The sequence below is a fragment of the Lepisosteus platostomus genome, chromosome 12 (genome assembly GCF_059453375.1).
Source record: "Lepisosteus platostomus isolate fLepPlt1 chromosome 12, fLepPlt1.hap1, whole genome shotgun sequence".
NCBI lineage: Eukaryota > Metazoa > Chordata > Actinopteri > Semionotiformes > Lepisosteidae > Lepisosteus > Lepisosteus platostomus.
In genome coordinates this window covers 29,468,022-29,492,348 of record NC_142622.1, presented here as the reverse complement: position 1 = coordinate 29,492,348, position 24,327 = coordinate 29,468,022, and the positions used below count along the sequence as shown (strand labels likewise).

General features: G+C 38.9%; 2 protein-coding genes across 11 annotated transcripts in view; one reads left to right on the top strand and one right to left on the bottom strand.

Annotated features, from left to right (window-relative positions):
* Positions 1 to 124: 124 nt before the first annotated feature.
* Positions 125 to 23,830, bottom strand: kdm1b (lysine demethylase 1B). Of its 4 annotated transcripts, XM_088601554.1 has the most exons (22): positions 23,786 to 23,830; positions 23,416 to 23,508; positions 20,113 to 20,222; positions 19,299 to 19,420; positions 17,968 to 18,057; positions 17,668 to 17,779; positions 17,295 to 17,408; positions 16,867 to 16,905; positions 15,308 to 15,500; positions 13,924 to 14,108; positions 13,668 to 13,838; positions 13,091 to 13,165; positions 12,648 to 12,782; positions 11,962 to 12,133; positions 11,247 to 11,374; positions 10,008 to 10,139; positions 9,050 to 9,124; positions 7,417 to 7,533; positions 6,813 to 6,938; positions 5,631 to 5,753; positions 4,955 to 5,107; positions 125 to 1,280 (listed from the first exon to the last, which is right to left on the bottom strand). In XM_088601554.1, the coding sequence occupies exons 3-22, from the start codon at positions 20,206 to 20,208 to the stop codon at positions 1,197 to 1,199; spliced, it is 2,442 nt and encodes an 813-aa protein (XP_088457680.1). In that variant the 5' UTR covers positions 20,209 to 20,222; positions 23,416 to 23,508; positions 23,786 to 23,830; the 3' UTR covers positions 125 to 1,196. The 4 variants fall into 4 exon arrangements, 3 of the variants coding, with proteins under 3 accessions (XP_088457680.1, XP_088457678.1, XP_088457679.1); XM_088601552.1 differs by lacking the exons at positions 23,416 to 23,508; positions 23,786 to 23,830 and adding an exon at positions 21,071 to 21,250; XM_088601553.1 differs by lacking the exons at positions 23,416 to 23,508; positions 23,786 to 23,830 and adding an exon at positions 21,071 to 21,250 and having other exon boundaries at positions 20,113 to 20,201.
* The window catches only part of aldh5a1 (aldehyde dehydrogenase 5 family, member A1 (succinate-semialdehyde dehydrogenase)), a 29,261-nt gene continuing 28,361 nt past the window's right edge, over positions 23,428 to 24,327 (top strand). For 3 of the 7 annotated variants that reach the window (XM_088601547.1, XM_088601549.1, XM_088601550.1), the window contains exon 1: positions 23,442 to 23,566. The gene's annotated coding sequence lies outside the window, so the exon portion shown is untranslated. Of the gene's footprint in view, positions 23,567 to 24,327 lie in introns of all 7 variants that reach the window. The other 4 variants (XM_088601546.1, XM_088601545.1, XM_088601548.1 and 1 more) reach the window with 4 other exon arrangements.

The following is a 24,327-nucleotide window of genomic DNA, read 5'->3' as shown; positions in this document are numbered from 1 at the left end:
GTTAGGCATGGGAACTATTTATTTTTCCAAACTCAAATTTTCAATATTTGTAAAAGGTAAAGGCTCTGGAAGAGGCCAAGTCACTGAAAGATTATAAAGTGAATAACAAAAACTGAATTCAAACTTTCTTTAACTTTTTTATGAAATGTACAATTTTCATGTATATCATGAAAGGCCAAAGCTAATTCTATTTCAACTTTTTTTTTATAAAAACTGGAAATTATATGAAAAGTAGAAAGTGATACTTCAAAAAGCATACACTACCCCAGTTGGCTTTAAGCGGAATTAATGTTTTAATTTCTGTCTAGCTGTTAGGTACATTGTAGCCATAGGGATAGGGAGGATATTTTATATGAGCATTCATATTTCTGGGGGTTATGGATTCAACCACAATAGGTTCCTTTCCTTACAAGCTGGGAATAGTGTTGCAAACGGGCATCATGAATACTACTGGCACATTTAGAAATTAAATTACTAATAAACCAAGTTACTACTTACTAGTAGGAAAAGAAGGGCTACGATATAAAGATGACATGCAGTTAAGGTAATGCTGGATTAAATACTACCCCGTTTTAAAACAAATACTGAGCCACACTTGTATGCCTCCAATTTAGGTCATTTAAAAACTATTTGAAATTTTGATCATAAAACCTTAAGTGCTGTACTCTACACTGAGCCTACCGTGACCATTTTAAAACGGTTGCATTACTACACTCCTGGATGGCTGCAAGTCGGCATGTTTTCATCGCACTTTATCTGAGCCTTATTGGTTCTGTGCAGACACATTTATGCCCTTAACCAGAAAGTGAGTTGATGTCAAGACAAATCCAAAGCAATTTTGATCTCGTTGAGGAATGCTGACCTTCACATGCTGATGTTATCAGAGACATACATGGAATCAAACTGTTCCATGCTAAGAACAACAGCAAATAAATATGCATGTTTTCAAGATGACTTGTATTCCATGGCAAATAAAATCCTAGCTATGAATTTCCCTCAAGACTGCTGTCCCCTGCAACATTAAAAAAGCAGTATCTGGTAGCAGAAGAGGAATAATCTGACATGAAAGCACCAGTCCCCATCTGTCCTGTCAGTGAAACTCATCAGCAAGTAGCTTATTCAGTCTAGGCAGTGCTGGACTGGCATCATTGCAAAACGTCCGTTGCGCTGAAGGCAGGTTTCCTGTTCCTTGACAGTTACAAAGCAGCTATTTTACTTGCTTCTCGTACACCACTTAAGTAAGCTCCTGTTACTGTCTGGGGGAAGTGTCTGTTGGTAGCCTGGAACATGAAGAAGGAAAAACAGAATGAGAACTGTTAGCATTTCCCATCCATGCAAAATCACAGCAACAATGGAGCATCTTAGTGAAAGCAGAGTAGGTCCTGTGTTTCACTTCCAATTTTTAAAGTGCTTTACTTAAAAAAGCTGTAAAGCACTAGCAAAACTGCTTACTTTTGTGTCAAGTAAAATAGTTTTGCACTTGTTTCTGACCATGCTGAATATTACATTGTTTTATATTCCATGTATCAGGACACTTCCAAAGGTAGGTTGTATGTAGGTAGTTACTAGTCACCTAAGGCTTCAACAGCTGGTTCAGTTTGTGTGTGTGGATCAAGCAGATGTAGTACAGTATACTTGCTTATTCTGAGTTTTGCCAGGTATATTACCTGCCAAATCAGATTGTAACCCTACCTCTAGCCTCTTAAGTCATATGAGAGATGAAGTGGGTAAATTTAATATCATGAAAAGTAAGACTAAAAATGGTGCATTTGCTGATGGGTAGTGTTCACTGACCAAAATGGTTATCGTTACACCCCCGAAATGTTTTGTTTCATTTTGAGAGTTTTATTGCATACATTTCTTAGATGTAGGTCCTTCATATTTGGGCTGCCAGACTAAGTATTACACAACAGGAAAATGTTAAACTTTGTACCTATGCAACCTTGATAGTTCTGCTAACACATTGCTTAGCAACAGGACACTTCATAAATATATTTCTCAGTTGGCTACAGCATGTGTGACATCCTGGAATTGTTTTTCATTCCTGTATCTCTTTACATTCATGTCTATGCTTACTGACACAGAAATAATGTTTATTCTCCTTTCAAATGACATGTTTCCTGCATTTTGCTTTGTAATTCCAAATTCAAATCTCTTTGATGTAAGCATAGGCTTAAATCTTTTGAGGTTTTTGTGCTGAAAGATTCAATGATCGACCAACAGTAAGTCACAGTAAACCAACAGAAGGTACAATCTTACTGTTGTCATTGTAACTATATTCAATTCAACATTTAAATATTAGGCAAAAACCTATGCTCGGTACATGTTTCTGCAGTTTCAAGTGAAGAATAAAATACGTATGTAAAACAATGTCATTTGTGGTTTCACAGAAATGGTGAAAAAACATGTTAAACCCAGGAATGTTCAGTGACAGGGTGTTCTACTTCATGTGTACAAAAGACAGTACATGTGCTCCTTTAGATTAATTCATTTGCACAAAGAATATTGTGACATTCTGTTGTTAAAGAATATGCAACTTTGCATGAGACAATACTATTGCATATTGTTAAAGGTTTAGGTGACTGGGAAGTGTGTCTTGGATTTTACATAAAGTTTGTGACACCTGGCAGAGTAAACACTTCTAGGTTCAAAGCAGAGGGGATGGTCTGAGATGTGCGAGGGTCCCTTGAGCAGAAACAGACTTCATAAGTATTGTCTGGTGCTAAGTATTTGAACCTTGCAAGAGAGAGCTTGCTATTCTGTGTTTTTAAGGAATTTGGGTTTCCTTGGTAAAAGACACCTCGGTTAGAAACAGCTTTCCTGCTTAGGGTGCATTTTTACAATAGGGAGATAGGCCCCCATTTATTTTGTTGCATCCAGGGTGCATTGTAGTTAGAAGGCAGCTTATATTTTATTTGGCCCCTGTAAGCATTAAGAGTTTAATACTTAGTAGACATCTGGGGGATTTCTGGGTGATTAAGATGTAAGGCCACTGAAATGCCTTATTTGTACAAACTGTACATAGAGTAACTTGTGTGTTGTATGTTTTGTTGTGTGTAGTTTAGTTTGTGTCTTGTCCATGTTAATAAACATTTGTTTAACCAAGTGTGCCTGGATTTTTGCTCTTTTCAACAAAGCTGTGCCAGAGTATTAAGAGTTCACATGCCTCTAATCATACCAACCACTCAAATATATTCTGAAGAAATCACTTACAAGTTGGGGGTGAAATATTTATTTCACTTCTTGACTAAACTGCTCAGTCAATTCCTGATTTTCACAATTTTCGTAACCCCCCCCCCCATTTGTAAAAATATATATTGCCTAATATATACTGATGGAAAAAAGAAACAGAACACCTCCTCCTCCACACTCTGGCACTCCCATCTGCGTGGAACAGGCTAAAGAGTGACTCATCCGTGAACAGACCCGATGCCACTGCTGACGAGTCTGTCTGGCACAAACCAGTTGGGTGTGACGTCTAGGAGGTGTGAGCAGAGGGCCTCTTTCAGGTCGCCTTGCTCTAAGGCCAGCAGAATGGAGCCTCACTGTCGTGTCCTGTCACTGATGCAGGCATTGTGTCTCCTGGCAGTTTCAGCAGCAGTATGAGTGGTAGATCTGAAATTATCTCTCAGATGGACCAGTTTGATGTGTCGGTCCTGCTCTGATGTGGTCACTCGAGGGCGACCTGATCTTGGACAATCATCTGTCCTGCCAGTCTGCTGAAACCTTCTCTGCAGTCGGGACACAGTGGAGCAGCTGTGTCTGGGAACCACAGTGTCTGGGAACGCTGGCACATGACATGCCTGCCTGCAGCATGCCAATGGCCCTCTCCCTTGTTTCTGGTGACATTTGAGGCATTATGGAATGCCCAGAAAACTGACTAAGTGTGGCCTTTTTCTTGGTGTGACCTACTGTAAGCTTTGAATTAAGGCCTTTTTAAAGGTGACCTGATCATGCATTGTTCCACCTGGACCTCGTTACGTAAAAGTGCACCTAACGAGCTTTCGTGTGATTGGCAAGTTGCAATGTCTCACTGCACAAGCTGTATTGCTGGTCAGAGGGTATAAAACAAATTGACAACTTTTTGTGCGAGTACATAAGCTATAACTAGTATTCTCATTTCAGAAAAAGTTGCCTTTCTTTTTTCCATCAGTATATATTAGGCAATATTGTTTACAAAGTAATTATCACATTTGAATGCAATGTTAACAAACATAAAAAAGAATCTTGTTTAAACACAAAAATTTGTTTTCTCTGTGTTGCTTATAAGCTTCTGCACAGAATAATAAACCTGAATTTAACTTTAGTATGCTTCGATGATAAGCTGTTCAACTCATACAACTAATATTTAGGCACTATTTTCAACATCTAATTGCAAGTGTGGTCTGAGTTTAAAAAAACAAATAATGGGAACTAGCTCCCATTCTATTAAAAAATTAAAACAGGTTAATTTTATAGTTAAATGCATTTCTATTAATCACACTGATGTAATGAAAACATTTGAAGTTTTAAACTGACAACTCTCTGCACAGCAATGTTTTACTGGTAAATTATAGATTATGTTTATAGCCTCTTAGTAGTGTTTCTGATTTAAGAATGTTTTTTAAAGGAGTTTGAATGTTTTCTCCATGTTCACATGGGTTTACTCCCACAGTCCCAAAAAATATTTCCAGTTAATTGGCTTCTGGGAAAACTGGCCCTGGTGCGTGTTTGTCTCTGTGTACCCTGCCTTGCGCCCACTGCGTGCTGAGAAAGGGCCCAGTTCTTCTGCAGCCCTGAATTGTAAGAAGCAGTTAGACGGATGATTTTTAAATTCTGTGCAAAGCTAGTAGGTGCCCAGGAAATCCCCAACAGAGTAAGGGATGTCACTATTTTCTGGTCCCAAATTAGTCCATTAATGTATGTGTTGTTTTATCCATTTTTGCATTCATTCAGTTAGCATACCTGTACCTACCTCCCCAGCAAAAAATACTTTGCCTTGGATATCCTCTGCTATAATGTCATAAGCCTCTCCACTCCCTCCAGTCTTCACAAAGCTATAGGCCATCTGGGACCACATATCCTGGCTCCAGCGCGTGACAAAGTATTTCATAGGGTCTGGGACTTCCTACAAATGACAAGGTAGATGGGCTTGATTATACTTTTCCTACAGTGTCAAATCCAATATTTTTCCATGCCAAATCTATGTGTAACACTTTCTCATAATCTAATTTTTTGGGATATCAGGGTAGCTTTACAGCTTTGCCTCACGGTTTTTCATCATACAGAAATCATTTACTGAAGACATTTTCTCGAACACAGGAATAGCTGCCCTACATTACAGTTTCACTAAGAGTTTACAAGTTTTCAATTAATCAGCCTCCTACCTCCAGGGGTTTACTGTAATTATCACCTTAAAATACTGTATATATGTAGCATAACATCTAAAATGTTCCCATTTCTAGGGCCACCAAGGTTAGGCAGTCCTGTTTTATAGAGAAATGCCATTAGTGAACAGTTGTGTAACTACATCATTAATCTTCAGAGCTACAGTAAATGTGAATATCGGGTGTCTGCCACCCTTTGAGCAGACAGCAATGTATTTATCCTATTAATATTTATTTATATTCCAGTATAAATTCTTTCTTTACCTGCTCTTTAAACAGCTCCCGGAGGATGCTCATGCAGAACTCTGACACCTGCTTGTCTTCCATATCCCTGATAATTGAAACTGCATCACCAGTGATGACAGACATCAGAACACTGTGTTTCCCCTGTGAATTTGAAAAACACAAAGACCATTTGGCCAAAACATACTGCACTCTTAGATAATTCAGATGTCCTGTCTAGGAGTGCTATAGTCAAGGGGAGAGGAAGAACAACTAAGTTTTGTCTACTTTACTCAGAAAAAACTGATTTGAAATTACAAAACACAAATAATGAAAAACAGAACAGCACATTCCATTTACAACCCACTTATTAATGCAAACTCTGTTTCCTAAACTGTTTTGGTTCACAGCACACTTTTAACATGCCAAAAGTTTCACTTTGCACACCAAATGATTTTTTAAAAATCAGTAATAATATTGCAAGAAATAATATTTTGAACTGAAACAGAATAGAAATATAATAAAAAATATCTGACTTTTTTTGACAAGCATTTCAGTAAAATCCGAGTTTCAATTAACAGAATTTTAATATCTGGCTCAACAATGGAAAGAGCTACACAATGGTCCATCACTTTTTCAGAACAATCTCTTCTGATTCTGTGACACACCTCACCCCTTTCCGCAGCATACTTGTTGGGAGCACTGTGTTTATGAAAACTTAGTGGGATTTTGAAAGAAAAAAGCTTACATTGTTTTTTATAAATCCTTTAATAATAATAATAATAATAATAATAATAATAATAATAATAATAATATTATTATTATTATTACTTACATTTACATAGTGCTTTTCTGGACACTCCACTCAAAGCACTTTACAGGTAATGGAGACCCCCCTCTACCACCACCACTGTTTAAGAACAACTCAGTGATGCTATTCTTGATCACTGGGAACCATCAGAGTGTGCTTTCACATTATGCTTAATTTATAAGTAACAATAGATATAGTCTGCACTACGCCATTAAGGATTACAGTATGTCAAGACCTCCTGGCATTTGTATATCAGCTAAAGTGCATCAGCAGTTAAAAGATTATGGATGACAGCTCTATTAGTATTTTACTAATAGCAGTAAAATTGGACATTAGTAGGATCTGAAACTAAACATGGTTTGCAATGCAATTACATCTCCATTATCTAACAATACAAGTGTCCGTGGACTAACCTGGGGGTCCATATCATAGAACACACCAAACAGCCCACGCTTGTCCGAGCTGGGCGGAAGGTGACCGAAGAAGTCTGCGCCTTGGATTTTACTGTCCCAGAATCTGTAAGGGAACTGCAAGGCAATCTGCAAAATGGAGGAGAAAATGAACTTAAGAACAGGTATGCTTTGAAATAAAAAGGTTTCTGAATCATTCAGAAGCAAAGCACAACACCAAACATGCATGGAAAAATGCGTACTGGTATGTCAAGAAAGAACAGGAAAAAGTAAAAAGCAAACAAAAATGCAACATCAACTGTAGACTGATGCAATTAAATTGACAGTGGCCTGGGTGCAGAAAAAAAAAATCAATCTCGGACAAAGAAAATTCTAAACAGGATTCTAACAGAAAGGTGGAGTCAAACCAAAATATAGTCCTCATTAAAGATGGTAAGACAAAATGGGGTAATTGTTAAAATGACAAGGATGCAGAGACATGAAGAAAGGAATAATTTACAAAAGAATTTGTGTAAGCGACATCAACAATTTCTTGATTGGCTATGGAATGAAAAGGGGTGTCAGACAAAGAAGCATTCTAAAGAAAAGATTCCGTCCTGCATCTTACCTTCTCAATGACCCCTGCTCCTAAACTGTGAATGGCCTTCAGCTTCCTCTCTGGCAGAGGCGGGTTAAACTGCAGAACATTCTTCTGAAGCAAAGCCAGTGGAACAGAAACCAACACCTAGACCAAAGGAGGAAATTTAACTATAAATGAAGAGTCTAGCAGCTGGACAGTAAACAGTGGTCTGATACAAACTACTTGCAGTTTTGGTCTGTAGTCTTCTTTTTACTCTAAAATAGGCTGACCAAGCTCAGTTCTCAAAAGATCCCAGGGTCTTTTGGCTTTTCTTCTTTAAAATCCCACAGTATGGTCTAAACATTTGATTTCCTAGAAATATGGTGCAATTCTTGAAACATGTTAGGCTGCTGTATCTCACATCAGGTGTGTCTGTTGAATCATCAATTAAAAGACTTTGTAAGCATTCAAATTTGTCTGCTTGGGTCAATAATTAGATCAAGTAGGTTAACGGAGTTCTAGCTGGTACTAAGCTAGCCTGAGGTGAGACTGTCTGCGAAAATCTGCAGCCAGGCTCCAGTTGGGGTGCAGCTGGGGATCCACAGGAACTATACCGATTCCTAGCGGCCAGGCTTCAGGACAGTGGGCAGCACTGGATAGCAGTCTGCCAGAATAGCCTGGGGAACTGAACACAGAGAAGGTGTGCAGAGAAAGCAGGTGCAGGACTGGGGAAGCCTCCAGGGTCTGGAGCTATGCTTTGTTCTACAGCACAGTCAGGGCTTAGGAGTCTGACCCCTGGGTCAGACAGGATACTCTTAACCAGGGCAGTCATCCACAATGCGCACCTAATGCGGGGCTGACCAGGGCACATGCTCTTAGGGAGGTCTTCTCCTGAGACCAGGCCAGTGCACACCGTCATGGCAGACTAGGGAGACATGCCAGAGCCCAGGAAGGAGTTATCTGCTGAAGTCCAGTCCGAAGTGGGGTCCTGACCTTTGGTCCACATTCAGCAGCCTGGAAGAGCTCTGGATAGCACAGCCACGAGCAGAGCTCCCAGGCAGAGCCCAAGAGAACTGGAAACCAGGAACAGGAAGCACTGCATTGAGAAGCTGGAAAGTGACTCCGTAGCTGAAGTGGAGTAAACACCAATGTCGGATCGCCATGGAGAGACTGAATAGGGTTTATATACTCCAGAGCACCTGGTAATGTGTGGCTTCTCACTGCATATCAGCATCTCTGCATATCCTGTCTCTTCAGTGATCCAGGCAGAGCAGAGGTGTGACCACCAGCCACTGCAGCTGTGACACGCTCTTCTCCACAGACAGAGAAACTGTGAGCCTCTGGAAACTGAAGCTGCTGCTTTAAATGTGTATACAAAAACAGTGACTCTTGAGTTTTCAGTGAAGGAACTTGTGGAAGACACGGACTGAACCTTTTTGTCTAGACTTCCCAACTGACATCACCAATTCCCCAAGCAACAGTACACAACTAACAACCTGGGACTCGTAGTATTAACAATTGGTAATTGCACATTTGGGTGGAAAGTAAGCTATGTGTCAGTCTCCTGGGTTCTGGTTTATAAATAAAGATAAATGCTTTTCATTAAACATTTAAAATCCCCGTATGGGATAAAGTAAAAACTATGAAAACTATAAGATGTAAGAACAAAGATAACTTTCACCTTTTGTGCTATCCACTGGGTCCCATCAGATGAAGTGACCTTAACTTCGTCCCCTGAATAGTCGACAGCTTGAACCTGCACAGAATTAAAACAATCAGTAAGGGATTCAGTGTTCAAACTCAAGTGTATCGCTCACATACAAAGGATGAAATTCAACTAAGGGGTAAAATAAAGAAAGCTTAAAAATAATTTCCACTTGTGTGCTGTGAATTGCCTTTGATCTCAAGCATGTAATTAAAAACATGTGCTTCAAGAAGAAAAACAGGACTCCACCATCACATGACAACCAAATTATTAAATTTCAAAATTTCATGTCATTTGTAGTATTACAAAACTTTAGTTATACAGTAATTGACGAATACAAAGCTCATCTTAGACCCCACACACCCCAGCTACAGACTGCATGACCCTTTACCATCTGAAAAATGGTACCGGAGCATTCGGGCCCGGACTACCAGACTCAAGAGACAGTTTTTACCCCCGCACTATCAAACTATTAAACTATTAAACCAGCCTCTCTCACCTATGATCTGAACCTCACAGTGCCTTCTTTCTTACCAAAAACTCAAACACACATTGAAATCTACCTCTACCTCACATGTCAAAAAGTTCACACCCCATAATTTTCTATCCTTTATTTCATTCTGTTGATGTATGTTTTTGCACATCTAATGTTGTTTTGCACATTACCTGTTACCTATGTTGTTTTGCACATTGCCTGTTGTCTCTGTCTTTCATTATACAATTGTATTGTTGTTTTTTTATACTACTTATCGTCTGAGAGCTAGCTAAATAGCATTGCGTTATACCATATACCTGTATATGCGTATAATGACAATAAACTTGAACTTGTCTGTTGTGCTCATGCAAAAAGGATGCGAGATGGAAAACAATTGGGCATTTTATTCTTGTGGTCCTAAAAAACGAACACAAGCACAGGTAGAGAGAAACAGCATACCGGGGTTTGTAGTCGGATGTCAAGTCCATCACTCAGCTTGTTAATCACAGAGGAATATCCCCGAGTGAGCAGTGTGTGATCTCCGGTAAACTGTGCGAAAAACTCATTATGGTCCCAAGAGCGCGCAGACACCTGCAACAGCAGAACAGCCAACCTCATAGTCGTTTGTGTAGTGAAAAATGTCCACCTCAACTTCAAACCTGCAGTGCCTCAGAGCTTTAAAACATGTTAATGAAAAATAGTTGTCAACCTCCTTTTGAAATTCTGGAGTAGATATTTCCATACAGTATTTCTACATCAGGGTAGGGTGAGACACGTCAGGTGCCGATAAGTCAGCACTTTGCCCAGCACCATCAGCTATGACTTTCAAGGTACCCGAGACATGCCATGACAACGGTAAGAGACATGCTGTTAACTCCCCTTTCAGGTACCATGGCAAATGGTGGGGTTCAATAAGCAAACTGTTCTGCAGGTAGGTGTGTGTAAGTAGCATATATACAGCAATCCCTTGCTTAGCCCTGAGGATGTGTTCCAGATAAAGAAGGGGCAACGCAGGCGAATAGCGTTCCAAGGATTGCAGCGTTTCCTGCATACGAGTAACTTCCAAGGGCTTCATTGGGGTACTGTAATGGCAGTACTGATATTTTTACCACAGCATATAATTCTTCTTATTTTATACAGAAAACAATATATTTTTTAATTCTAATTACAGAAGAAAAACATACAGTTTGGCTACTTGGATGCAGAGCTTGCATGGATTAATCAGTGTATTCCCTCTTTCCAGTTTGAGAGAGATAGAAAGAGCTTCATCTGCTAGGAGGGGCCAAGCTGTGGCTCATTCTGGAAGAGGCTCTTTGTTATTTTTCATTGCATTTTGCCTTCACTATAATGAATATCAGCAGCATGAACAGCTACAGCTACTGTCACAGACACACAAACAGACATTATGCTTTTTTATAGGTGTTTCTGGAGTTAATAAAATAATGACCAGGTCAATAGTACCACAGTGAATCAATGCTAACTGAAGCACTGTTGCACTGTCTCCTTGTTTCAGTTACAGAGGTTATTAAGGAATAAAATTTGGAATTGATTGCAAGGGCAATCTGAGTAATATAACAATTGCCAATTCCAAATTTTTCAAAGAACAATTTTTGACCATGAAAAATACACAAGGAATAGACATAACAGGTGTGTGCCAGCAGTTCCAGCGCTATTTACTAATTAAAGGGACTTCCTGACCTGCTGTAAGTTACTGCCACAAGCAAACTCCAGGTTGCTGAGGTGAAACTGCAACACTTTCTCCTCTAGTTCACTAAACTGAATTTCAGACTCATGAATAAAGGCTTTGTAGACTTCCTGGATCTTTTCTGTTGAAAATAAAAAGCAAACACACAACTTCATGGTTATTAAATTAAAAAAAAGATTTAGATCAAAATAGCAAGCATGATTCACCACATAAAAAGACTAGACTTATTTTTTGTTGCAGCTCTCCCAGGAAAAAAGAAGATAATGTGGAATGAAAGTAGAAGTGGTGAAATTTTCTTTTCTTTATTATTCTGGAATAGGACCCACAATGTCCACATTGAGAAACCCTCAATTTCCCAATATGTATGCTGCACCCCTTAGGCACAGATTTTATACTGGATGCATGCACCAATAACAGAGATTGCATGATGTTGTTATAATCATGTTGAAATGAAATACTTAAAAAAAGTAAAACAATCTACTGGGTTTGTTAGGATGAGCCTAAATCTGAGGATAAAGGTGCAGTTTCATATAACACATAAAGTTTTTTATTCTATCATTCACAAATTTTTGTTAGACTGGAAATATTGAAAATTCCTCTGAGCAAAGCTCTAACAGACTGTTAATGCACCACTGGAATTTTACTGGTAGCATACTAAATCACTGCAAATTGGAGAAGAGCACAGGCTCAAGGGAGAGTACCCTCTACCTCCGAGCGGGGCGTCCTGGAGTTGTGTCTTGTCCTTCCTCCACTCAGACACCACGTCCAGGATGGCGTTGAAGTGAAAGTCCATCCGCTTATCGATGGAAGGGTCCGTTCCCCGGCCCCCCTCCTGAATCAGGTCGCACCTTTCTCCTAGCTTGTGCATCTTAATACCCAGCTGTCCATCAGTGGAAACAGGAAATCAGTTCAATTCTTTCAATTTGGATTTCAAACAGGATTTTAGAAAATGGCTGTTTTGTCACTTGACTCTACCTAACAAAATTGGTTATTAAAGGATTAAATATGCAATGGTACAATCTTGGGGTTGTTAATGGAAAGACAGGATTCTGAAAATATGCAATGCACACCACTCAGTAAAAGATAATACTTTTACCATGTTGTTGCATTAAAAAACAGCGAGGCTGCTATGTTTTGTAATAATGCTCTTGTGTTATTAGTTGCTTGGTACAGACGACCCTTGAGGAGTGAGGACTAGGCACACCCTCATTCCTCAAGGTGATCATATTCTGATCATCTTCTGTAAAAAAACACATTGGCCTGAAGTAATTTTAAGAGATCCATAAGACACCTATTTAAAAACTTAAGATGTTGAAAGCTACTGTATTTCATTGGAAAGTACTCATGTCTAAGTGATATAAGCATATATAATCCATTTTTTATATAAAACCCACTTGCTCACACATTAGTGCAATTGGGTTGTTAATGCAGCCATTCACAATCTGGGCTCCTCTTCCCACCACAAGGCCCAGTGACTTGTCATCCCAGACACGCCCTCCAATCCGGTCTCTCGCCTCCAGGACAACCACCTGTATACAGGTGCAAAATCATCACAGGGCTGGAAGACTTCAAACATTCCTAAGTAAACTCAGTATTCCCACAGTTAAGTATATTCTTCTCTTGGGTCAAGACAACAACAGGACACACAACCAAGAAATAACATTTGAGGCAATGGTGGAGGATAAGAACTGTTGATTTATCAGGGATCACTAGAACCAAGCACAAACAATTCCTCTACTGAGATGCCACTAGAATAGAGTTAACAATGGATTGGCTCACATAGCCTTATCAAGAATCCATACCAAATGTTGGGCAGGAGTTCCTGTGGAGAACTTACTTGCATGCCAAAGTTTTGAAGCTGGCAGGCAGCAGCCAATCCTGATGCTCCTGCTCCAATGACAATAACTTTTTTCTGCAAAAACAAACAGGAACAAATTATTTAAACGTATGTTTTGTAAAGTACTTTTTACAACATCTACAAAGGACTCTTTGACTAACTTATGAACATTTCTGTTGTGAGAAAAACTAACTTTGGGGTTTTACAGCCTATAGGCTGTTCTTTAAAATATCACCAGATGCCAGATATTTCAAGATTGCTATATAATTTGCAATAAATGTGAACAAACAAATGTGTGATATAATATTAAAATGTATTATCCTCATCACCCATTCAATCTTCAGCAAACTGTAGCTCATACAACCTAAAATGGGTTAAACTGCCAAACAACAAGAGGTTTTGTAGCACTTAATAAAAATGCTTTTGAGGAAAGAAGTTGTTTTTTCCTTTACAAATGTAAGCAGAAAATCACAGTAGTAAAGTAATATAACATGACACAAATCCAGCACGGTATCTTGTTTTGTCGATAACAGATGTCTAGAGGGTCTGCATAGAAGTTTCCACAGTGCTCACATACTTTGCAGTACTGTTCTGGAAGAAGGGGTTCTTTCACAGACAGAATACCCATGTTGATGAGGCCCTTCCTGGTCATGAAGTAGAGGATTCTCTCCATTTCCTGAACGCAGCGTACTCGCACCAGCCCCCGCACAATGATGTGAGGAGCACACTTCTGAGGTGTGAGGACCTCCTGGACCACAGAAAACAACAAACTGTAAGAAAGGTCCTGGCATGACTGAGGTCAACAAGTACCAATGTTCTGACAGAAACCATACCTTACAGTCCCTGTACCAGAAGGCCAGAATAAGGTTCCGTAACGCCAGGTACATGGTAGGGTCGCGCGAGTACTCAGGAAATTCGTACAGCTCATCCAGCTCCATCATGTCTGGCCTCACACACAGGGCCTTCCCACACTCATTAGGCTGGTAAAAAGGCTGGAAGTTGGGGCATAAGCCTGGAACTAAACACAGCACCTCATGACTGGATGCAGAAGAATATAGACAATCACTCTAGACTTCATGTGTTTTTATTTTATTGTCCAACAAAAAAATCTTATTGTAATTTTTATGAAGTCTTTTTCCACTTTCACAATACTCTTTCATTTATAAAGAAGTAATTATTCATTTTCCGTAAAAAAGCAATTTGCTAGAAACCTTAACTAACACCTCCTAGGATAAACTACTGTTTACTAAAAGACATATTACTGTGAAAAAGTAATTTAGGAAAATGGTACACAACCCATTTAGTGAAAAAACTTGAAGGGTGCTAATACTTCAGTACAAAAGGACTCAATCAATAAGGACTTCCTAATCTTCCAAGAAAACGAGTAGAAAAGAAAAAAATATTTTTTATGCAAGACTGCATGAAATAGAAAATTATGAGTTCTGTCTGCAATTTCAGCACTGTCCACGTGACAAGTTGTATTAAATTATATAATTGTAAACAAAGTCATCAAGCAGTTAAGTTACTCCAACCATGTTATGGTTCTGTATGTTACTGCAAAACACAACAGGGGCTGATTACCACACAGGCATCTTTATGCTTTGTGTTCTAGTAGTGTATAAGAAGCAGTCTGACACAACAGTCATTTACAATTTAAAAACACTGCAAGGTATGTTTACTTGCAAAGCATATAAGAAAACATAAAACCAAAACCCTACCTCTGTTGGGCTCTCACTAAACCTCTTCCTTGAAACAACTGGTATAAAAAACAAATATCACTGTCTCTAATACAAACACACACTTTTCAAAAAGTCACTTCACTCTTGATCCTTATTCGCACTTTTGCTTTTACTTTCATTCAGTCTCACATGCCACCTTATCCCACTGGAGCAAGCTCCAGTGGATCTACTTTTTGTCGTCTTTTCTTTTTGGCAGATATGGGATACTAGAAGCCTGACCAATTATCATCGTCCAATAAGTCAGGTGACAGAAGATGGCAGGTCATTAAGCACACCTTCCCGAGGAATGTACTTTAGAAAACAACAGGCCTCTTCTCCAACCCTACCATCCTCTCAATGTCACCATAAATAATCAAAACAGTACACTGTAAGGAATAAGAAAGGGAGCTTAAAAAGTCGGCTGTGTTGTGGGGCTGTGAGATGCGGTTCTTGGTGTAGTGGAGCAGACGTAATCACAGGCTCAGTTTATGTCACTTACTCTGTGGCTGGATAACCCTGCAGTGTTCGGCCTTCATGTCGTGGAGGGAGTGTGTGCAGGGGGAACCGGAGGGGCTCATGCCCACACAGTCTGGATAGTAGGCCATTAGAAAAGGGTTTGCAGGGCTGTCCTTTAGCAGCGGGGGCAAGATGAGCATAGAGTGCCACCAGCTGTCAATCACTTCAGCTACCCTCTGAAAAGACAAGACCCTGGGGTCACATCCTAGGAGTCATACAAGTTCTGATATAAGGACCTATTCATCTATTTTCTAACCCACATTATTCAATACTGAGTCCTGGGGAAGTCAGAGCCTAACCCATATCACTCTGCAACTCACAACTGGCAACCCACTGAAGCTAAGCAGGTGTGAGCCTGGTCAGTACCTGGATGGGAGACGTCCTGGGAAAAACTAAGGTTGCTGCTGGAAGAGGTGTTAGTGGGGCCAGCAGGGGGCACTCACCCTGTGGTCCATGTGGGTCCTAATGCCCCAGTATAGTGATGGGGACACTATACTGTAAACAGGCGCCGTCCTTCGGATGAGACGTAAAACCGAGGTCCTGACTCTCTGTGGTCATTAAAAATCCCAGGGTGCTTCTCGAAAAGAGTAGGGGTGTAACCCTTGTGTCCTGGCCAAATTTCCAATTGGCCCTTACCAATCATGGCCTCCTTATAATCCCCTTCTATGAATTGGCTACATTACTCTGCTCTCCCCCCCACTGATAGCTGATGTGTGGTGAGCGTTCTGGCGCACTATGGCTGCCGTCGCATCATCCAGGTGGGTGCTGCACATTGGTAGTGGTGGAGGGGAGTCCCCATTACCTGTAAAGCGCTTTGAGTGGAGTGTCCAGAAAAGCGCTATATAAGTGTAAGCAATTATTATTATTATTATTAACCTAGCAACAATGGGACCAAGACAGGACATCAGACCATTGTAAGGGCACACATAGACACAAACACACAGTCACACCAGGGCAAATTTTCACAGAAGCTAATTAACGCACTAAGTATGTTTTTAGGCTGTGGGAGGAAACAGGACGAAACCCACATGAACATGGGGAAAACATACAAACTCCACACACACAGCACCCCAGGGACTGATCCCATATACTGTAGGGGTTAAGACTGGGCTCACTTTTACCACTTTCAGTCCAGAAAGAATTGCAAGGCAGGAATTCTAACCACTGTTCTGCAGGAGATAATAATTACACTCAAATTTACATCACAACAATTCTGAAAATCAATACAGCAACTTGTGAAGCAAAGTTCTTTGGGTGAAAGACTGTAAACCACATAAAATGAATATTTTTGCAATAGCTATTTTTGGAGACTAGCACCAGGTTTACACTTCAATTATTAACATTTATAAAAAATAATTGGTTACCTTAAAGTTACTTAAGGTCATTTTCACTGTCTAAATTCTGTGGAGACATATCATTGACTTGTTCTCCATGATGTCAGAGTAGTTACATAATATTACATATTATGTATTAAAAGACATGCAGTTGTGGTTAAAATCAGATATTGTTCCCTTTAAATAGTCTTTTTTGCAGATAACTCACCATGTCTTCAGGTTGGGTGCACTGGTCTGGACCTTCATTCTGAAATCAAAATAAAATTCTTAAGTTACATTTTAAAGTGGCAGCATACACAATGTATTGAGTTTAGGGGGAAATACACATGGACATTCACCCTCCTACCACTTACCGACTAAGAAAATAAAAAAAAACATCTGAAGAACAACTGGAATCTTCCTGTTTAAACATGTAACGTATGTAACTTATCTTAGCAAGGTACTGTAGGAAAATTTACTGAACAAACTCTTAAGGACCATTTTGTGTAAAACAGCGTCAAAAATAAGAATATTGCAGTATAAGAGCAGGGTATTTAATTACAGACAATACAAAACAGAACTCAGTTTTCATTAGCAGGCCGAAGAACATCCTTCATTTTCTCCTCAACTTGTGCGATTCTCATTATAGTTTTATACCTTGACATTATTAAACTTCATCCCACAGCGGTATGTCATGGCCAGCGTTGAGGTCAACTGAATCTCCTTTGTTAGTTGTCGCCATTTCCCACACTCTGGCCTGGTACACTGCACCTGTGTCAGAAAAACCATGGCATGGTCAGGCCATTCCCATCTAATGTTTTTAAGAAGCACAAGAACACATTTTATTAGTATTTTAACCATTGTTCAGCAGTACTCGGATCCAGAGGACTGGAACACTTAAAACACCCTTTGTGTGATCATGAACTTTTTGTGAACCCTTTTGACATACCTTCACTAACAACTTGATCACTGAGCCCTACAGTTGTGCATGTTAACCCACTGGTGAAAAAGAAAGCTGCCTGGTTCTCACCCAGTATGGAAGCTGCTGGTCAGCCATAAAGGCTTTAAGACTGGGCTCACTTTTACCATTGCCAGTCCAGATCCTCTTCCAGCTGGCATACTTCTCATATCCATCTTTATGACTGCAGCAAAAATCAGAAAGACAAAGGAAACCTTCAAATGTTTTGGTGGCTCACAGATTTCACTTTCAATCCACATTGCAAAGTGTTGGTGTTTTTAATATAGAGACACCAAGACTTTTGTAACATCATAATATGTATTCACGATTTTCATGCTTGTTTATGAATTTATAAATAAATTTCATTTTTACCTTCTGTAATAGTGATCAAAACACTCATTGCAGAAATGTTCTCCACAGGATAGGTGGTACCATCGAGATGTATAGCCATTTTTGGCACACCTAAACAATTACAAGCAAACATTAATAACACTGCCACCTGGTGTGGGTTTTGTTACTATATCAATTTTTTTTCCTAGCTTCCTGCATTTCATATATCTATACATGAAGATTCAAGTACCAATACATTTCAAATGAATGTGAAAATCTTTAAACTGAAATTTATTGAGAGTGAGCACAAATGTGACATGCTGAATTTCTCATTTTCAATTCGAATTTTTATTTTCAAGTCTAAAATTTTACATTTTAAAATATCTATAAATAAATAAAATTGTAATAAAATTTCTATAAATAAAATGTATAAGAAAAGTAAAGTTAGCAACTCACAAATTGTGTTGTTGTTTGCTTGAATACCCAAAAGATCATCCACTATTCAGAAATTACAATTATCTTGTTCTCCTTTTAAAGGGAGTCAAAAGTATATTTTTTTCTTTCAAAACAGTTTTGGGAATATTTGTGATAGACTCAACAGACTGGTTTAAACGTGTTGGCAAATCTCCTCTAGTACTAAAGTGTATAAGAACCAGAACTTTTGTTTTCCTAAACAGAGAAACAAATCTTGCTGCAGTGGGTTACACTGAATTTTTGTTTAAGCTACTGGATAAACTGTAACACCATCACAATGTGTTTTTATTTTGTTTTTCCTTGTGCTTTACTGGAACTGAGAACAATTATCTTCCAAGCTATTCCAGACATCTTTAGCAATATCCTAATTATCCTTGATTTAATCCTATCAGATTTTTTATTAAAAGGATCTCTGTCTGAAATGGGGGTTCATAATTCTGGTTCTCAGAAACCCCACACACAGCTATGTCTTAGTATTGTATTTTAACTCTTTAAACTCTTCTTTAAACTGATAATGTGATTTATTGAAACTCTTTAATTGTTCCAGTTCTTAAAAAAGGTTGGAAATTTCATTTAATTTTCCATAAAAAGGTTCCAATTGAGCAACATATTAATTCAATTAAGAATTTTATTAGTAACTTAGAAGGCCAGCCCTGCTCTTTAAGACACCAATGCTCACTAAATGTACTGAATAAACTGAAACACCAGAAGAAGGATATGTAGCCAAAATGTTGTTTCTTCTTTCTAATGTTCATAATGGAATTAACCTTTACTTGTTCCTTTACAATCAACAACAGCTGATGCAGATCACCATTGAATCTCTTTAATGTGTTAGCTATATCACAGATCTATTGCTTGCCTATTGTACATTCTAGATCATTCCTTTCTGAAGCACAGACCTTTCAGAGGCACTAGCAAAGCACACAGGGTATGTGGCTGTGCAGCCTGCCTTCTCACACTTCCTGTACTTCTTCTCAGAAAGGTCTTCATCTTCCTCTGCTTCTGTAGCCTTCCTTTTTGCCTGAAAGAAACAGCTTCCTGAGCAGCTGATCCCTAGGGGTTCTCAATGTTCAGCATTCTAGTTTTTACACTCCTGATTACTTCCTTATGCATCTTATATATACAGGTTATAAGCTTATTTTCTTGTTATTTTTCCAAAGTTTATCAGTGTTACAGCTTGGCAATACAGAAAATGTAAACTGGACATAAGCTAACTTAATGCCCTTATGCACTATCAAGTGATTAGGTTTTGAAAAATGGAAGCCTATTGGAAAAGGTAGTTGTAAAGAATGACATCAGCCAGGAACAATGACAGGTGATGAAGAAGGACATAGATGGATGTGCAAAGAAGGTAATAAAGTATAACTGCAGATGGTAAAGTGAACGCTATACAAGTAAGGCTGTCTGTTTCTGTAAGGATGGGGCTCGAGAAAAAGGGGAGAAGTGTGTGCCATTCTGAATGAGGTCTTTGGGTCGGGGGAGGTTCTTCCCATTACTTCAAATTAGCCGCTAAATTGCTTAGTAAACACAAAACCTTATTCATGCACACAGAGAAGGTACAAGCCAAGGTACTGATGGCTGTTTGAACTATCAAAGATCAGTAACACTTTATGAAATAGGGCCTGTCTCCGTTGTTATTATGTCACAACAAGCCCAGTGACTCAAAGCAAGATATATCAGTGTGTCATGCAGAGGCTGGGCTCTGGTGTTTACCTGTCTCCCAGAAGAGCGGAGTGGCTGGTTCTCGCCTGCTGGCTCCACCACAGGGGCTTTCTTCTTTGCCCGGGCCCGAGCACCTGCCACTGACATGGCACTCACACAATCTGATGTGCACAACAGTCACTATCAGTGTCCTCACTAGGAACGCTTATCAAACACCAGTGACCTAAGTAGTGTAATGATTAGGCACGACTCCAGTTCACATATCAATACAGACAAACATGATATCAGATAATTCAGGACATAAAACCTGGTTATGCTTGTAACATCCATCTATTCTCAGAAAACATTTTATTTCTGCTAATGTCTGTGAGACCCAAGAGCTTTTCCTGGAAGCACAAAGCAGCTTGATGGATGGCAGCATCCTACTCTGGGAGTCAATATTCATCACAGGATGTGCACAGGGACAATTAAGAGACTCCAATAAACTTAACCAGTGCATCTTTGAGTAGAAAACCCAAGTGAACATGGAAAACGTGCAAATTCCACACAGATTCCAGTCTTTAACTGAACACAAGACCCAAGAGCTGTGAGGCACCAAGACTATCTGCCATGCCACTAAGAACAACAGGGAGACAAAGTACTATCTTATATAGCAAGCAATTCTTAAGTTTTCCATAATAAAAAAAGCAGAAATCGGCTAATTCGGCTGGTTAATGTTCTACCAAAGAATCCTAGAAACAAAGGTAAATTTTATAACACCAACGTCAGCTGTGTAAAATAAGCAGTGCTTCAGAGCAAATCGACTCTGAATTAACTTTCCCTGGATCTGTTGACATAGGATTCCGGTGAAAATATGCAGGTCCCTCATAAATAAAAAAAATCCCAATCTAGCCATCCTCTTAATACCAAATGTGTAAAACACATGGATTTAAACTGAATCAACAGTGCTGCACCGGTGCTTCAAGCACGTCTTCACCTCGCATTCAAAGTGGATAACATGGCTATTTACCTGTGTCTGAATGCATGAACGTGACCTCTTTCTCTCAATAACGTCGCAGTCAACGGGATTTTAAAACAGAAGGTTACGAAATAAGCGATTAAGGTTATTTAACGGACAAGTTCTTTCCCTTTTTATTCCTTTTCCAGCTGTGGTTTAAGGATTTCCGATATATCCAATGACAGAGTTACCTTTGACCTTAACGCTCACTTCCGCTGTAATTTCAAAAGATGTTACTGCAATAACAAGAGATAACAAAAGAATATGATGGTTCATAATGAAAATTATGGTATGAATACGATATTGTGGAATATGTTTGTTAATGGTCTACAGAAATTTTCATAATTTAGAGTTTCTGGTATCTGCGAATCTGCGAATGTAAAATATGTTTCGCACGTTCATTTTAAACATTATTGTTAATGAAGTTGATTCAGTTTCATTTCGCAGCACGATTTTTTACAAACTGTAAATGCTTTTTTGCTACTAGTTTGTATCAAGTTGTACTGTGTGTATGTCAGGATAACCTCTTTTCAAATGACGCCATTCAGTGACCTAATTTATCTTAGACTGTAATATTTATTTTTTCTCTTTATTAAAATGCAGAGAAACCTTGAGTACATTTAAAAAGGAGATATCGGTAAACAAGGATAAATAAAACCCGGCATGCAATTTCACACTGAACTATTTACTTTAATGTTTATTTTGTTACGATAATGCCTCACAGCTCTAGGGTCTCTGCTGAATTTCCAAGCACTTGCTGGATCTGTTCATTTGAATTTCTAAATTGTCCCTATATGCTTGTGTGTGTTGCACTGGACTGGTGTAATGTACAGAGAGTAGTTTCACTTTGTGTCCTCTGCTTCCGGGATAAATTATTACTTCCTACGGCCCTTAACAGGAAGGAGAGCATTCTGAAAAAGGTTGGATATTGACAATGATAGTGTGCAAAAATGTATTTTCTATAATTGCATTCTGATACTGACTCCAAAGTGCTACCTACTTTGTACGGCCTGCTTTGTTTACCATTAAAGGGCCACATCTACCTCAGTGACGAGCAGCTGCCATTGTGCACCAACAGCCCCACTACACAACAAAAAATTGAGAAATTGCTTCACCAGTTGAAATGTGGGGAAGATGTAGGTAAACCCCTTAGTTTAATCCCAAAAAATAGAATTTAGCATAGACATTAGTTAACACTTCCACTCTCACAAACAGTGCCATGAGATCTTTATAAGTAAATGCAGCAGCCTGGACAGCACAATGTCTGTGTCAGCGTTACCATACTGGAGCATAGATATGGAGAGAAATTCTGGTCTGGAGGGAAGAGTACCTGCTCGTCCACCAACACTGCTTACAGCAGCAGGCATATTTTCCAAGCCTGGCCCAGCTTCTGGGTCTAAACAGGTAACAGTGTGGGCTCTTAACACTGCTCTTCACATTAACATGTTGCATTACTGAAACACTGTTGCATTCAGTAACAACACAATCAAGAGGTTACATTGTTGAACTACCCTCTTCCAAAATGTTTTGTTTGAATACTTTGAAACAACACTTTGGAGCAAAATGTAAAATTTGATGAGGTAACAAAATCAGACAGTAATACATATCATATTTTGCAACTGGTAGGAAAAGTTAACAATACAGGAAAAACTGTGACCAAACAGACTGAGTGTTGGGTTTTTGTTTAAATAAAATATAAATATGATTATACAAAAATAGTTACAATCAAATTAAGATGAAGATGGCAAATCAAAACTAATGGAGAACCAATGGAAAATGATGATATACTGTATGGTTTTGTTTACAAATTCCTGGAAGTTCTGAGATTGCTGATGTTACAATATGATTCCATAAACATTTAAAGCCTTTAAGATTACTTACATTCTTTTGCAATATTACAGGACAATTCTGATTATTCTAAAGAATTTAGTAGTATATTTTACTAAAATTTTTAAAAGTTGAGTTTGCCAAGCTATTTCATAATTGTGTCGTTTTTGTTTCTGATTTAACCTTTATAAACAGGTTTATCAATCTCCATTGTTATTACATTTAAAGGATTAGGAAATCTATTCAGTTATTATATTCTACTTTCTTATTGCAGTATTATTATCTCGTATTGCTTTTGAGGCAGTTGTAGTAGACTGTGCTGTGAACTACCCAAGAATTACAGTATTTTATGTACCTAGTTTTGATTATTATGATGCAAATTGTGTTAACAACGTTTTATGTGCATTGCACTATTTGTTTTTTTTAATTGTAGGATGACTGAAGGCGTTAGTACATAACAAAAAATAATGTTCAACAGGCCGTATCTGCTCCTGGAATTTAGAACACGAAATGATTCCACTACTACCCACCCGTGTCACGTTGTTTTGTGGTACGTCAGAAACTGGTACGAAAAACAGCTGCGTTTGCCCTTTGCGGTTTGCGCATGCCCAAAACATTGGTGCCTGAAAAAACGAAAACACCCATCAGAACCTGGTACGTGACCAAATTGAAGTGTTTCAGGTAATGTTATTTTATTTTATTATTATTTTTAAACCTCTACAGGTCCAAACCATGGAAAACTTTCTCGCTCGTATTCCCAGACGGGTTTAATCGCCTCCAAGATCAGCATCACAGCTAACCGTGCTCCTCACAGCACGACATAACTTGTGTCATGGGTAGCGGGACACGGGACGGGGGAGAGTTTTACAGTGATGCAAGCTATTAACTTTGTTAGCTTACCAACAGGCTTTTGCGCTGATCACGTACTAGCTGTTTTTCAGCAATGTTCACTGGTAAACAATTTTCCTATTGAAGGCACCTCTGATGTTGGCAGGACACTGCAAGAAAAGCCCCGGTAGTTACATTGCTTCAAAGTTGAAGCGCAAGTGTTTTTTTTTCTGTAACCGATTTTGGACACAAACCTAGGTAAATTGTAAGAACATCGACAGGCGGCACAGATAATAAAAAGGCGGAGCGTCTGTAGCAGCGTCACACACTGCTATCTTAAAGGGGCTATGGTCCATAATTAAAATGTGTTCTGATATGTAATTACCTATGGCAGCATTTTGTTTTGTGTTTTTTTAACTTATCCTTTTCCGTTATTTTTCTCCATTGTTTGTATTATTTGATGTTCAATAAAAGTTTATTATAAAAAACATAATAATGTTTATAATTATTATAATTATGCTAGCAGCCATGTCACCCTGCAACTCACATCTGGCAACCCACTGAAGCTAAGCAGGTGTGAGCGTGGTCAGTACTTGGATGAGAGACCTCCTGGG

What these genes read in the sequence shown, in the direction of transcription:
- kdm1b (XM_088601552.1), bottom strand. An exon ending in TTCAAAACTTTGGCATGCAA is followed by an intron (nt 12,783 to 13,090) that starts GTAAGTTCTCCA and finishes ACCTGTATACAG; the next exon opens with GTGGTTGTCCTGGAGGCGAG. An exon ending in CCAGGACGCCCCGCTCGGAG is followed by an intron (nt 11,375 to 11,961) that starts GTAGAGGGTACT and finishes TATTTTCAACAG; the next exon opens with AAAAGATCCAGGAAGTCTAC.